Source organism: Salvelinus sp. IW2-2015, linkage group LG21, assembly GCF_002910315.2.
Source record: "Salvelinus sp. IW2-2015 linkage group LG21, ASM291031v2, whole genome shotgun sequence".
NCBI classification, from domain to species: domain Eukaryota; kingdom Metazoa; phylum Chordata; class Actinopteri; order Salmoniformes; family Salmonidae; genus Salvelinus; species Salvelinus sp. IW2-2015.
In genome coordinates, this window is record NC_036861.1 from 4,121,037 (window position 1) to 4,136,133 (window position 15,097).

At 46.2% G+C, this 15,097-nt stretch overlaps 1 protein-coding gene across 1 annotated transcript in view; it reads left to right on the plus strand.

The window, feature by feature from the left end:
• The window catches only part of LOC111982435 (nucleosome-remodeling factor subunit BPTF-like), a 59,414-nt gene that overhangs the window by 33,130 nt on the left and 11,187 nt on the right, over positions 1 to 15,097 (plus strand). The window contains 11 exon segments of the mRNA XM_070433777.1: positions 212 to 2,138; positions 3,167 to 3,291; positions 9,038 to 9,190; positions 9,411 to 9,561; positions 9,826 to 9,865; positions 9,948 to 10,173; positions 10,456 to 10,599; positions 13,637 to 13,767; positions 14,086 to 14,200; positions 14,380 to 14,600; positions 14,994 to 15,089. Coding sequence (XP_070289878.1) covers positions 212 to 2,138; positions 3,167 to 3,291; positions 9,038 to 9,190; positions 9,411 to 9,561; positions 9,826 to 9,865; positions 9,948 to 10,173; positions 10,456 to 10,599; positions 13,637 to 13,767; positions 14,086 to 14,200; positions 14,380 to 14,600; positions 14,994 to 15,089 — 3,329 coding nt within the window.

The window sequence follows — 15,097 nt, forward strand, 5'->3', positions numbered from 1 at the left end:
ATAGTTAGCGGAGTTAAAGCTAACAAACACATGCAATATCAGTCACACGTATTATTGAATCAATCAGTTCTTATACTGCTCTACATGCCAATGTGAAGGGAGGCTCATATACTTCCATACTTGGGCACTAAGCTTCTTCACCATTGTTCTGACAAGAGAGGATAAGAAAAATGATCCAGTAACTTATGTGTCCATTTTGTTTTTCTCTCAGGGACCTGCAGCAGCCCAGGGACCGAGACGGAYACGACGTGCGTGAGGCAGGAGCTCGGTGAGGGGAATGCAAGGCCTTTCAACTACGACGTGGTGGACGTGGCCCAGGGCTTCCTGATGCGCGTGGCCTACAAGAAYAAGGTCAAGGCCTCCAAGCTGGACGGTCTGCTGGAGCGGCGCGTCAAACAGCACGCACTGGAGGAGAAGCAAAGGGTTCAGGTCTCCCTGACCAAGCCTACCCCAGTGAAGATCACCCTGGCCCTGCCGCAGACCCCACTCCAGCCCCAAACTCCGACCCAGGCCCAGAGTCCCACAGTGAAATTGGAGTTCAGCACCCCTTCGGTGCCACCTGCGCTTGCTCCATTGTCAGTCAAAGGGGAGGTGCAGGCGGGCCCTTCAAAGACCGCTGAGGGGTTCCCTCACCCAGCCACAGCGACCCCAGCCAAAGAGCCTGCAGCTGAAGCATTCCCTAGGACACAAAACCAAATAACCCCCCAGAAACAGGAGGGAGACCTCCCTGAGAGGACTATAGGGCCCACAGGGGCCGGTTCAGGGCAGGAAGGCCTTAAAAGGCCCAGCAGCACAGCGGAACCAATGGAAACTCAGAGTTCAGGTGGGATCCACTACACTGGCAGACCATCAGAGTCTACCAGCGACAAGCCCGCTTCCACCGAGGGTGCAGGACCTGAAGTGGCCATTTTTAAACCCCACTCCACAACGATTCCTCCAAGCACTATAACCCAGGAGGGCAGCCATAGTGCAGCTACCGTTCCTAAACCCCCCCAGCAAAGCACAGAGAAGAACGGGAAGGGGCCCGAGGAGAGGCAGGGCAACGGACAGAGCAGCACTGAGGTCATCGCCACTGGGTCCCACTCCTCCTCTCTACCTCAGATCAATGGAAATGACAGCGTGGAGGCTAAAGCCTTGACCAACTCTTTACCAACTCCAAACGAGCCCTCCGARGCTCACACTAACAGCTCTGAGGTCAAAGTGAACAGTCTAGGCAAGGCGGAGGGAGAGGGTCAAGTAGTCTCGCCCCCAAAGCCCTTGCTCAACGGCAATGTGGCCCCTGTAGCCGAGAGGACTGGGCCTGACAGCACGGAACCAAGGCCGGCTCTAAGGGTAGAGGTGGAGAGCAAGGTCATAGTGTCGGTGCAGGACTGCCAGCCCCCGGTGAAGGTGGCCAGGCTGGAAAACAACATGGAGGTGCTCGGATCTACAACCACCCAGCAGCTCAACAACACCCAGCCCATGGAAGTTAAGCCTGATGCTGCCACMCCCAACAAAATGTCCCCCTCGTCGGTGCGCTCTGCGGAGGAGAGCAGCAACAGTGGGGTGGGATCCCTCTGTAAGACCATACTCACCCAGGTAACCACCACAACAACCACCACCACCACGGTATCCACAGAGTCTCGGCTAACGGCGGGGGTCTCAAGCTCTTCGGGGGCAARGCCCGCGCCCATTGTCTCAACCACCGAGAGCAGCGCGGTGTCCACGCTCGCCACCATGACCAAAACCACCGTGACCAAAATGCGCTCACCCACACCCGACAGCCAATCGGACGAGAGCCAGAGCGAAACGGTGACCGAGTACAAGACAACGCTCTTCGCCACCCACAAGGAGTCCTCTCGTTTAACCTCCTCTMTTTCGGGGGTCGCGACCTCGTCGACCTCCACCAAGGGCCGCATTCGCCTCCTCAAGTTCTCGCGCACCAAAAAGACGCGCTCGGGAACCGCCTTGCCATCCTACCGCAAGTTTGTTACCAAGAGCCAGCGTAAGAGCATCTTTGTCCTGCCCAACAACGACCTGAAGAAGCTGGCACGGCAGGGTGGCATCCGTGAGGTGTCCATCTTCAGCTACAACGCCAAGCCGGCCCAGGACATCTGGCCCTACCCCTCGCCCAGACCCACCTATGGTATCACATGGAGGTGAGAACACAGTTTTTAAGATTTCTCATTGGCGCCCCTGTTTTCAACGGTTTAGCGCTTTAACTAACTGCATTATTTGATATGATTAAGGCCCTGAGTTTTGCCAGACTACCTGGCTAGAGAAAACTCAGAGCTTTAAATATATGAGTTTTCTAGTGCTCCATCTGATTTCTGATTGGCGTTAGTTTCAGCCTTGCGCTCCATCAACTCTGAGCTATGATACAGTCACTGCACCACAATAACTGGAACCTCTCGAGCATTAATGCTCCGGCGAACGATATTCACGTCTTGTCCTGTTGATTTGTTGGTTATGCCTTCTGTTTGCCGTTAGGGGGTTTGGCCCCTGTGACTCTGTTGTGGCTCTCAGAGAGAGACCTCAGGCTATTTTGACCACCGCCTTTTACRMCCTTTTTACTGCTAGACGTGAATCATATTGGCGGTCTGCAAGTGTCAGGATATTCACGTTGCGCATTAACCACTCCGAGGATGTTTTCCCTGRCTGTGGTCAGTCAGTCACACTGGACAAGGAGGAATGTCTTTCCCCGTGTGCATCCCAAATGGCACCCTATTCCCTATATAGTGCACTACTTTTGACCGGGGCCCTATGGTATAGTAGTGCACTCTATAGGGATTAGAGTGCCTTTTGGGACGCACTCCTTTACTGTCCCAATATGTGTTTTTTAAATTKTTTTTTWAATGTTTTTTTACATTTGTTCAACCTTTAAATGGCTGTGGAAGCATGCCAAAGCATACCAAAGAGTCAGGTTCATAGCCAACCTCGGCAACAAGGAACTAACACGGTCATTTTACCTAGCTGCCAGGGTTGACTTATGAATTTTATGAGCTCTGTGTGAGTGTGGTGCCTGTGTGCACGTGCTCTTTTCCTTGTACCTTTACGGTAGCAGACATAGGCTGTGTGTGTTGGTGACCCCAGACAGTTGTCTTTGCGCGTGCGTATATGTGCATGTGTGTACGTGCACGCGCTTGTGCTCCTGTGTGTGTGGTAACCTATTTGTCTGTCTCTGTAGGTACCGTCTCCAGACAGTGAGGTCCCTGGCAGGGGTCAGTCTGATGCTGAGGCTACTGTGGGCCTGTCTGAGGTGGGATGACATGGCCGTCAAGCCCTCCGCCGCTGTAGGCACCACGCGAACAGGTAGACCATCCTTTCTCTGCATGTCTCTCAACACCCACCCACCCAATGTACACTACCGTTCAAAAGTTTGGTGTCACTTAGAAATGTCCTTGTTTTTGAAAGAAAAGCAAATTTTTTGTCCATTAAAATAACATRAAATTGATCAGAAATACAGTGTAGACATTGTTAATGTTGTAAATGACTATTGTAGCTGGAAACGGCAGATTTMTTATGGAATATCTACATAGGTGTACAGAGGTCCATTATCAGCAACCATCACTCCTGTGTTCCAATGGCACGTTGTGTTAGCTAATCCAAGTTTTTATAATTTTAAAAGGCTAACTGATCATAAGAAAAGCCTTTTGCAATTATGTTAGCACAGCTGAAAACTGTTGTTCTGAATAAAGAAGCTGGAGCATCAGCACTTGCGGGTTTGATTACAGGCTCAAAATGGCCAGAAAATTGCTTTTCTTTAAAAAACAAGGACATTTCTAAGTGACCCCAAACTTTTGAACGGTAGTGTACATTGTAGGGGAAGTGTACAAGCTTGATATAGTCATTGCGTGCTAAGAATATGGGACCAATTACCAAACGTTTTACTACACATATGAGTGCATTTGTCCAAATACTTATGACACCTTTTAATTGGGGGACTATATACATAAAGTGCTTTAATTTCTAAACCGTGAAACTGATACAGTGTTTTCAGAAAGTGTTCACACCCCTTGACCTTTTCCACATTTTGTTGTGTTACAGCCTGAATTTAAAATAGATTAAATTGAGATTTTTTTGTCACTGGCCCATAATGTCAAAGTGCAATTTGTTTTCAACATTTTTAAGCAAAATTGAACCAAAAAAATTGTTGAACTGTCTTGAGTCAAAAGTATCACCCCCTTTGTTATTGCAAGCCTTAATAGTTCAGGAGTAAAAATGTGCTGCCCATTCGTCTTTGTAGCTCAAAGGTTCGGTTGCTACAAAACAAATTACATCTACGGTACCCGATTTCAGGCTAGTCTCCTGACACTTGTAGGGGGTCGTATAGCAACAACAGTATCTCCCTTTTCCATAGAGTGGTCATAGTAGTTGTAGGCCACATCGTTCGACTCTACAGACGTTTACGTGAGAAGAATGATTTTCTGGATGTCATGGTCTGACAAACAGCGCTCTAGTTCTGGCACCTTTCAGCTCCGATGTGGAGGTACAACAATGGCGGATGCTGCTGGATAGAGACGCATCCAGTTCAATTAACACGATATCTCTAGCTTTGCCTTTCTGGCTGAGTTCCCGGTCGAATTGAACCCGATTGACAAGTTTTCTCTCTGAAAAATGTAGTTCATTTAATCTGATTGTCATAAGGTTCCATGACTTTGTCCACACAGGGCATCTGAACACACCAAAATACATTTAGATGATTTTCATTACATTTTGGGTGTTTCATTTAACTTTTGTACACCTGTGGTGTTCCCGGTCAAAAAATGACTGTCATTAGACATGAATGGCGTGAGACACAAATTATGTATAAAATTGAGTTCAGGCACATGCCCATTCAGATGGACACACTTCCTCTCCCAGACCCCCACATGCATGTGTGTTTGAGCACACACACACACACCTCACTCCCCTTCTTGGCTTCCATGGCAACCCCCACCGGAACCTTTCCCCAATAGAATCTTTCCCCCACGGGAACCACACCTGTRMGCATTCTCACAAACAATCGCAACATTGTTTCAATAATATATAGAACTTTTCTTGCAGCTCTGGTATATAAGGCTTTTTTGAGGCCTTGCTCACAATTCATTCTGTGGCAGCACAATGACCAAACGATATACTGTATGTGAGGCTCTTGATCATATCTTTGATCATGACACTGGTGAGGAGGAGAGAGTCCTTGTTATACTTTGACACAAATGAGTTTTATAAATAGCACAATACATTTCATCTGASTATTTGTTATAGTCAAAATAATCCATACATTAWGCTTTTMTTACTCAAAAARGAGTTGTATGAYCTCAGGACAATGAGGCCTACAGGCCATAAATAGCAAATAGAAGTTCAAAACGTGTAATGTTCACAAGAACATAAGTTGATAAAAAGATCTAACACAACTTTAGGTGATAATACATGTATCATTATGGATTTATAATCAGCTATAATGGGGGCGGTCATTTTGGACCGGGAACACAGAACTAATTAACATAAAACGAGCACGACAGGAGGGTTAAACTGACGGATTTTCATAGTGATTATTTTGTTATGTAACTTAGATAAACGCACCGGCGCGTCAATCGACTCTAGGGGGTTAACAAGTCACATAAGTTGCATGGACTCTCTGTGTGCAATAATAGGGTTTAACATGATTTCTGAAAGATGACCGCAACTCTGCCCCATACAATTATCTGTAAGGTCCCTCAGTCGAGCAGTGAATTTCAAACACAGATTCAACCACAAAGACCAGGGAGGTTTTCCAATGTCTCGCAAAAAAAGGGCACCTATTGGAAAAGGAAAGGGAGATACCTAGTCAGTTGGTACAACTGAATGCCTTCAACTGAAATGTGTCTTCCGCATTTAACCCAACCCCTCCGAATCAGAGAGGTGCCTGGYGGCTGCCTTAATCGACATCCACGTCTTCGGTGCCCATTGGTAGATGGGTAAAAAAAAAGAAAAGACATTGAATATCCCTTTGAGCATGGTGAAGTTATTAATTATACTTTGGATGGTGTATCAATACACCCAGTCACTAGAAAGATACAGGTGTACTTCCTAACTCAGTTCCCAGAGAGGAAGGGAACTGCTAAGGGATTTCACCATGAGGCCAACAGGGACTTTAAAACAGTAACAGCGTTTAATGGCTGTGATAGGASAAAACTGAGGATGGATCAACAACATTGTAGTTACTCAAATACTAACCTAAATGACAGAGTGGAAAGAAGGAAGCCTGTACATAATACAAATATTCCAAAACATGCAGGTAGCGGGGCGGCAGGTAGCCTAGGGTTTAGAGCATTGGGCCAGTAACCGAAAGGTTGCTGGATCAAATCCCCAAGCTGACAAGGTAGAAATCTGTCATTCTGCCCCTGAACAAGGCAATTAACCKAACGTTCCCCTGTAGGCCGTCATTGTAAGTAAGAATTTGTTCTTAAATGACTTGKCAAGTTAAATAAAGGTTTCTTTTTTAATGTAAATCCTGTTTGGTAAATAGGCACTAAAGAAAAACTGCAAAAAATGAGGCAAAGCAAGGAACTTTTTGTCCTGAATACAAAGTGTTAACATTACTGAGTACCACTCGATATTTTCAAGCGTAGTGGTAGCTGCATCATGTTATGGGTATGCTTATAATCGTTAAGTATTGGGGATTTTTTCAGGATAAAAAATTATGGAATGGAGGTAAGCACAGGCAAAATCTGGTTCAGTCTGCTTTCCACCAGACACTGGGCGATGAATTAACCTTTCAGCAGGACAATAACCTAAAACACAAGGCCAAATCTACGCTGGAGTTGGCTTACCAAGAAGACTGTGAATAAATCAATCAATCAAATGTAATTATAAAGCCCTTTTTACATCAGCCAATGTCACAAAGTGCTATACAGAAACCCAGCCTAAAACCCCAAACAGCAAGCAATGCAGATGTACAGTCGTGGCCAAACATTTTGAGAATGACACAAATATWKATTTTCACAAAGTCTGCTGKCTCAGTGTCTTTAGATTMTCAGATGTTACTATGGAATACTGAAGTATAATTACAAGCATTTCATAAGTGGCAAAGGCTTTTATTGACAATTACAGGAAGTTGATGCAAAGAGTCAATATTTGTAGTGTTGACCCTTCTTTTTCAAGACCTCTGCAATCCGCCCTGGCATGCTGTCAATTAACTTCTGGGCCACATCCTGAATGATGGCAGCCCACTTAGTTATCACTTTTGCCTTATGGCAAGGTGCTCCATCATGCTGGAAAAGGCATTGTTCGTCACCAAACTGTTCCTGGATGGTTGGGAGAAGTTGCTCTCGGAGGATGTGTTGGTTCCATTCTTTATTCATGGCTGTGTTCTTAGGCAAAATTGTGAGTGAGCCCACTCCCTTGGCTGAGAAGCAACCCCACACATGAATGGTCTCAGGATGCTTTACTGTTGGCATGACACAGGACTGATGGTAGCGCTCACCTTGTCTTCTCCGGACAAGKTTTTTTCCGGATGCCCCAAACAATCGGAAAGGGGATTCGTCAGAGAAAWTGACTTTACCCCAGTCCTCAGCAGTCCAATCCCTGTACCTTTTGCAGAATATCAGTCTGTCCCTGATGTTTTTCCTGGAGAGGAGTGGCTTCTTTGCTGCCCTTCTTGACACCAGGCCATCCTCCAAAAGTCTTCGCCTCACTGTGCGTGCAGATGCACTCACACCTGCCTGCTGCCATTCCTGAGCAAGCTCTGTACTGGTGGTGCCCCGATCCCGCAGCTGAATCAACGTTAGGAGACGGTCTTGGCGCTTCCTGGACTTTCTTGGGCGCCCTGAAGCCTTCTTCACAACAATTGAACCGCTCTCTTTGAAGTTCTTGATGATCCGATAAATGGTTGATTTAGGTGCAATCTTACTGGCAGCAATATCCTTGCCTGTGAAGCCCTTTTTGTGCAAAGCAATGATGACGGCACATGTTTCCTTGCAGGTAACCATGGTTGACAGAGGAAGAACAATGATTCCAAGCACCCCTCGTTTTGAAGCTTCCAGTCTGTTATTCTAACTCAATCAGCATGACAGAGTGATCTCCAGCCTTGTCCTCGTCAACACTCACACCTGTGTTAACGAGAGAATCACTGACATCAGCTGGTCCTTTTGTGGCAGGGCTGAAATGCAGTGGAAATGTTTTTGGGTGCTTCAGGTCATTTGCATGGCAAAGAGGGACTGTGCAATTAATTGCAATTCATCTGATCACTCTTCATAACATTCTGGAGTATATGCAAATTGCCATCATACAAACTGAGGCAGCAGACTTTGTGAAAATTAATATTTGTGTCATTCTCAAAACTTTTGGCCATGACTGTAGAAGCACGGTGGCTAAGAAAAACTTCCTAGAAAGGCAGGAACCTAGGAAGAAACCTAGAGAGGAATGTTCCTGAGTGGCCGAGTTACAGTTTTGACTTAAATCTACTTGAGAATCTATTGCAAGACATTAAACGTGTTGTCTAGCAATAAACAACGACCAATTTGACAGAGCATGAYTAATTTGAAAAGAGTAATGGGCAAATGTTTCACAATCCAGGTGTGGAAGCTCTTAGAGACTTACCCAGAAACACTCACAGCTGTAATCGCTGCCAAAGGTGCTTCTACAAGGTATTGGCTCAAGGATGTGAATATATATTTATTCCATTTTGAATTCAGGCTGTAACAACAAAATGTGGAATAAGTCAAGGGGTATGAATACTTTCTCAAGGCACTGTATGTATGAAAATAACCTCAAATCAAAAGGTGACATTCTGTGCTGTCGCCTCGTATGAACATTTTTAACTCAAATCCAAAATGCTGGAGTATAGAGCCAAATTAAAGGTTTTAGTTTTACTGTCCAAATAAATACGTAGTGGGGTATATATCCTAAAATATCCACTATGAAGCCTATTTCCTCTGCTACTCCTTTTGACTTTTTACTCAAATGTCCGAGGCTTTTCCCATGGAATGTCATTCCTGTGTACTGTATTGAATGGCAGAGTATTAAGTCGTTACTGTGTCATGTCTTGGGAGTTGTTCTCTGCATCTTCCTCCTCCTTCATCCTACACCAACCCAGCCCTATCCCCACTCATTGCCACAGAGACCTCCGAGACGGAGATCACCACCACAGAGATTATCAAGCGCCGCGACGTGGGGCCCTACGGCATCCGCTCGGAATACTGCATCCGCAAGATCATCTGCCCCCTCGGCACTCCCGAGACCCCGAAAGGTGAGGGAGAAGCAGCCGGCTAGAATAAAACTCCACATGGAATGTAAAAGAGAGGAGAGTGGTGATGTTTTTTTCTCATTAAGGTTGCTTCATTTTATGTCATTCTTGACTCGATCTCTCTCTCTCTTATTCTTCTCTCACTCCTTCCCCCTCTACTTTTGTTTTCTTGCACCACCCTTACCGTCCCCCTTTCTCTTGCATCCATTCCACACACATACAGAGACCCACACACCACAGAGGAAAGGCCTGCGCTCCAGCAACCTGCGGCCCAAGAAGCCGGAGCCCAAAAAGGAAACTGGGCCGGTGGTGATTGAGTCCTGGGTGGCCGAGGAGGAGCTGGACCTCTGGGAGATCAGGGCCTTCTCCGAGAGGTCAGAGGGCATGGGGGCATTAGATCTAGGGGSCATAGTAACTGCCTACTCCATGCTATTCTCTTGAGTGAACTGTAAATTCAACGGTCATTATCTTCTGTTTTGAACTCACTTCGACTCTCTTAGACGAAAAAAATAAAAAATAAATGTTGCTTAATTTCCCTAAATTTGATTTACTATAGTTTTTGTATAGCTGGGGGGAAAGAGTTATGTTCCAGCTCTGTCTGTGGTTTGTGTATGATACATTTATTTTTGTCTTCACAGGGTTGAGAAGGAGAAAGCCCAGGCGGTGGAACAGGCCAAGGTGAGTAGCACCACTAGCCGTGTGGAAAATAGGGATGTTTTGTTGTGTTTTCCGGATTACTTCACGGTTTCTCTTGTTCTAGAAGCGTCTGGACCAGAAAACGGGCACTGGCTCTACCACTGTCACCACCACGGGGAGCCCAGCCACCCCCGCTTCCACCCCCAAGGTAGTGACCCTGTCGGGCCAGGCCACCCCCGGAACCAAAGTGGTACTGGCTACCAAGATGGGCACCCCCGTCACCTTCCAGCAGAACAAGAACTTCCAGCAGTCGTTTGCTTCCTGGGTCAAGCAGGGGCAGCCCAGTGGAGGTATGTCAAKGGTCAAAGGTCCTTTTCTTTGTTCACAAGCCAGTAGATTGGTAAAGAGAATTACTTKATTGAATCTCATTCAAATGTGTTCCGATTTTATTTATACTCGTGATATTTTTTACTTAGTAGGGAATCCTTGCAAATAGAAAGTAGTAGTGGTTGGTGTATGAATCGACCCCTAACAAACTAAATCTGTTTTAGTCAGCGTTGGCAGCTGTGCTTGTTTAGCAGCGGTTGTTGTTTGACTCTCGAGCGGAGCCTCATTTGCATATTTCCCTGTAGCCTCGCCGGGCACGGTGGCCACGACGYCCGGACAGACTTTCCAGATCACGGGCACGTCCATGGGGGGCAAGGTGCTCACCGCCAAGCTTCCGCTGCCCGCCAACAGCAAGATTGTCACTGTCAACGTGCCAACCACTCAAGGAGGTACAGTAACTCCCCTGTGCCCACACCAGAGACACAGCGAGAGAGAGGTTTCACTTGAAAAACAGATATTTTGACTTCAATGGGACAACCTGGTACAATAATGTTAAATTGAACAAGAGAGAGAGAGGTGCTGTTTTAAATGCTGTTRAAATGCATCGTTCATTCCTCCCTTTTTTTCCATGATGACAAGGATGGATGACTGAACGCAAAATGTTTCTCTACCAACCGCCGTCTTCTCCAACCACTAGCCTAACTTACCACTATTGACGGAAGCACTGTCTCAAACACCTGATGTGGCACAAGACTGTGGTAAGGTCTGTCCTCTTGACCAGGCTAGTGGTGCGGTGCCCACTCGATGCCAGCCCCATTGTGGTGCCCCGCCACGCGCCAACCCGTTAGTCAGTGGCTCAGTCTGGAGTGGCACATGCACATCATGTCTATTTGTGCCCTGTCGGCATGGTAATGGAATAGAACGTTGTTATTTTAGGTGGGACAGAATGGTAGACTGTGTAGTCTAAGAACATAGCCAAGACCGTCTTTTGAAGTAGCACGCTAGCTAATTTAGAAGTCAATATTGACTCATCGGATGAGGTGATGGTTCATATTTTTAGAACCACTGTCCCGTTTGATTTCACCTTTTAATAGTGGGTTGATGACGAGTGTACAACACTGTTTAAAGGCACCATCCTTCATTTGTTTATTCAGCCCAAATGGCAATTTATTGAAATTCCCARTGAATATCTGTAAGTATTAATGCTTCACGATGACTGACTTGGACTAGTACTTGGTTTGTTAGTGTGTGAGTGATTGTAGGTGAGGCAGTCTTCTAGTGGCTAAAAGGGGGAGATGCTTAACTTATGCTTGTAGACTTATCTGCGCCGAAACGTTGTCTTACTTCAATAAGGCTGCTTAGCTTTTTCGTCGTTATTACTGGCCAATACGAATCGCCGAGCTGACAAGGTAAAKATCTGTCCTTCTGCCCCTGAACAAGGCWGTTTGTTCCCCGGTAGGCCGTCATTGTAAATAAGAATTTGTTCTTAACTGACTTGCCMAGTTATATAAAATACTWAAACTCATACAATGCAAAAACATGACCTTGTTCTGAACCCGTTTTTGCCTCCCGTATTTCACAAAATCTTTCCTGTTTCCAATTATCTATATAAAAGGGTGGTCAGGCTCATGCCTACACTCCTTGAATATATATATAMACACACAGACACACATGCTCTCTCACACACAAGACACATCCATGTTTCAAGAGGATAGGCTAAATTACTCTGCAAACAAACAGCGCTCCTGTCTAGTGACACCCATGTTTCATCCTGTCGACCAGGAAGGGAGAGAGAGCTGGTAATAAAGAGCAGTAGTATATTTTTCCAGCGTGACTGTTTCAATGCCTGTTTGTTTTGGAGCGTGCTAAGGAAGCGGAGCAGGAAAACAAGTTTACCTTGAGGTCTGGTTCGTCAGACAGGTAACCCGCTATAGAGAGATGGAGGATGGAAGGATTTCTACCCCCCTCTTTCTTTCTGTGTCGCCTGCTRGCTAGCTCACCGACTCTCCAAACAGCTACTCTTATGAAGTGGGCATTTGATGTCGGTGCCAGAACAGAAACTCCCCAGTCTTCTACTGTAGCTGGTTTAACCTCTGCTATTTGAAGAGGGGAAACCATTGATGTATAGCTTTACCTGATCGGTTTTGTGGTCAGAGAAAAAAGGCAACAGAAAAAACAGAGAGAGGAGATTGTGAAGAGAGAGAGAAAAAGASAACAATTTCAGATCTTTTGAGGAAACGCATTTTCCTTTCGGTTGCCGTCCTGTGTCCACGTGAGTTTGAAAATATTGAAGCGCGGCCAAAGTAACGGATATGAAACACTCGCTTTGTCGGAGGAAAATAAAAACGTATGAATTCAAGGAAAATCCACACCTCATTTATGAGCGGGTCATACGTGATGGATTCAAACCAACATACCCCGTTTGAAGATTGTTTTGATGTTGTTTACTTGCTGGGTTAATATTTACTGTGGTCAAGATCAGAGAGGGTTGCAACATGAAAGGAACAAAGTCCACAAGTCATTTTGTGATGGTGCGTCTCGGTGAGAGGTGTAGGAGTCAGGCGCAGGAGAGCAGGGATACTGAGAAGCGTGTTTAATATAATAATTAATATATATTATAGTCCACCAATAACACAATTGGCACAGATCCCTCTATAAAAGGTCTCACAGTTCATAGAGCAGATCAGTGAAAACAAAACCGAAACTCGTGCCAAACGCACGGAGGACACCAAAACTCCAGTTCCGGAACAATAACTACACATGCGCTAAATACGAGAAAAGAAATATCAACGATACGCAGCGCAAAACCCCCCACAAGCTTAATCCGCACGAAATAAGGCAGGAAACAAGTGCCCTGCTATAACACAGAAATAAACGCAATTGAAACCAGGTGTGAAATTGAACACAGACAAAAAAAACAGAAAAGGAAAAGGGATCGGTGGCGGCTAGTAAACCGGCGAGCCCGAGCGCCGCCCAAATCGGGAGAGGGGTTATCTGGTGAGAAGTCATGGACACATTTATTGAGTGACGTTTTGATACATCATGAACTGTGCAGAATGGATAGTTTGTTTCTATACCTGATCATGTGAAACCGCTATAGCCTTGAGGGGACGTTTCAGTTTTCTTCATTTCCAAAAGACAAAAGTGAAAAGCTAGAGTAGGGATGATCGTTTTTAACAGATGTTGGTGAATTTTGGAGTGGATTCATTTCTGTCTTTTAAATGTGAAGCATTTGATCATCAAAAGTCAGAATAACACACAAGTMTATTCTGAATATTGAATATTCTGAGTATTGATTATGTCCATAATGCTCATGTTATGGTGAAATAAATCAAATCACATTTTATTTGTCACATGCTTTGTAAGCAGCAGGTGTAGACTAACAGTGAAATGCTTACTTACAGGTCCTTTTTTAACAAGTATTAGATAAATACCAATCCTGTATGTGTGGGTTCGCAGTAATAATATGTCCTCTCCTCTCCCCAGGTATGATTCAGAAGCAGGTGCTGGGCATCATCCCTTCAAGCCAAGCTGGCGGCGCCCAGACCTTTGCCTCGTTCCAGCCTCGCACCACAACCATAAACATCAGGCCGGGCATGCCAGGCTCACCACAGCAGGTAACACCCCATAGACCATCTTTCCCCATCTGTCAGTCAATCAATCACATCTATTTATAAAACCCTATTTACACCATCAGTTGTCACAAAGGGCTTTACGGTAACCCTGCCTAGATCTTCAAATTCCCCCTTACCAACATCCACTCTGCCCCCTTGTCACTCCCCCATCCCTCTAAAACAGGTCATTAGCAGTAACACGTGATTGACACGTTATTGAAAAAATTCCCCATGAACTATTAACAGCAACCCTTCACTGGAGTCAGTGTCGTCCCTATGGTATAAGGGTCCCAGTGTTTCTGATCTTGGCTGTGTTTCTAGGTGCTCACCGCTGGAGGCCAGATCCGTCCGGGGATGACTGTGATCCGCACCCCCATCCATCAGACAGGCGCCATGGGTAAAACCATCCTCCGAACCCCCCTCATGGTGCAGCAAGGTAGGCTGCTTGTATTTACCTACTCCATTTTAGCTTGATAGACCAGTTAGAATAGTCTCTTTCACTAACTTGTGTTCATGCAAGTTCTGACTCTGTCTGTCTGCCTTTCGGTCTGTTTATGTGTCTGGACTTGTGTGTGTGTCCACTTACGTGTGTGTGTGTGTGTTTTCCTCCTCCAGGTCAGGCGGGCCAGCAGGTGGTGACCCAGATCATCCGTGGGCAGGCCGTGTCCACGGCCATCTCAGGTGCCAGCCCCGTCACCACCATGGCCGGGCAGAGGATGGGCAGCACCCCCAAAACCCTGGGCCAGCCCAACACGGCCCAGACGCCGCAGCAGCGGGTACAACAGGGCCAGGGCCAGGTCAAACTCACCCTGGCACAACTCACCCAGCTCACCCAGGTAACATCAGCTACCCCATAATAACCCTGATGTCAGGCAACAGTGGGACAATAGGTTTCTGCTCTGCCCACCTAGTGTATTGTAAATCTGCACTTTTCAAAACGAGTATGTTTTGATTTTAGTCCTATTCAACGGGAAATATCGGAATAACTCATTTTCATGTCCCTGTTAGTATATCTATATGTGCTAGTTTCAACATGGTCTGTTTGTTTTTTTAAAGAGTAGTGCTCCCTTGCCTGGTCATAGATCAGTTTGCCTAGCCAACTCCTATGGTCGTTGCTATATATTGCATGACAAACCGATCTGGGACCAGGCTGCCGTTGCACCGGTACATTACCTCCAAAAAGCATCACCCCTCCCTCATCTCCCTGTCTCCCACCTCCCCCCCATCAGAAGCAGCAGAGCCAGGCAGTAGAGCGGCCAGGCGGCGGGGCCCAGGGCCTGACGGTGATGATCCAGGGCCAAGGCCAGGCCACGGGCCAGCTGCAGGTCATCCC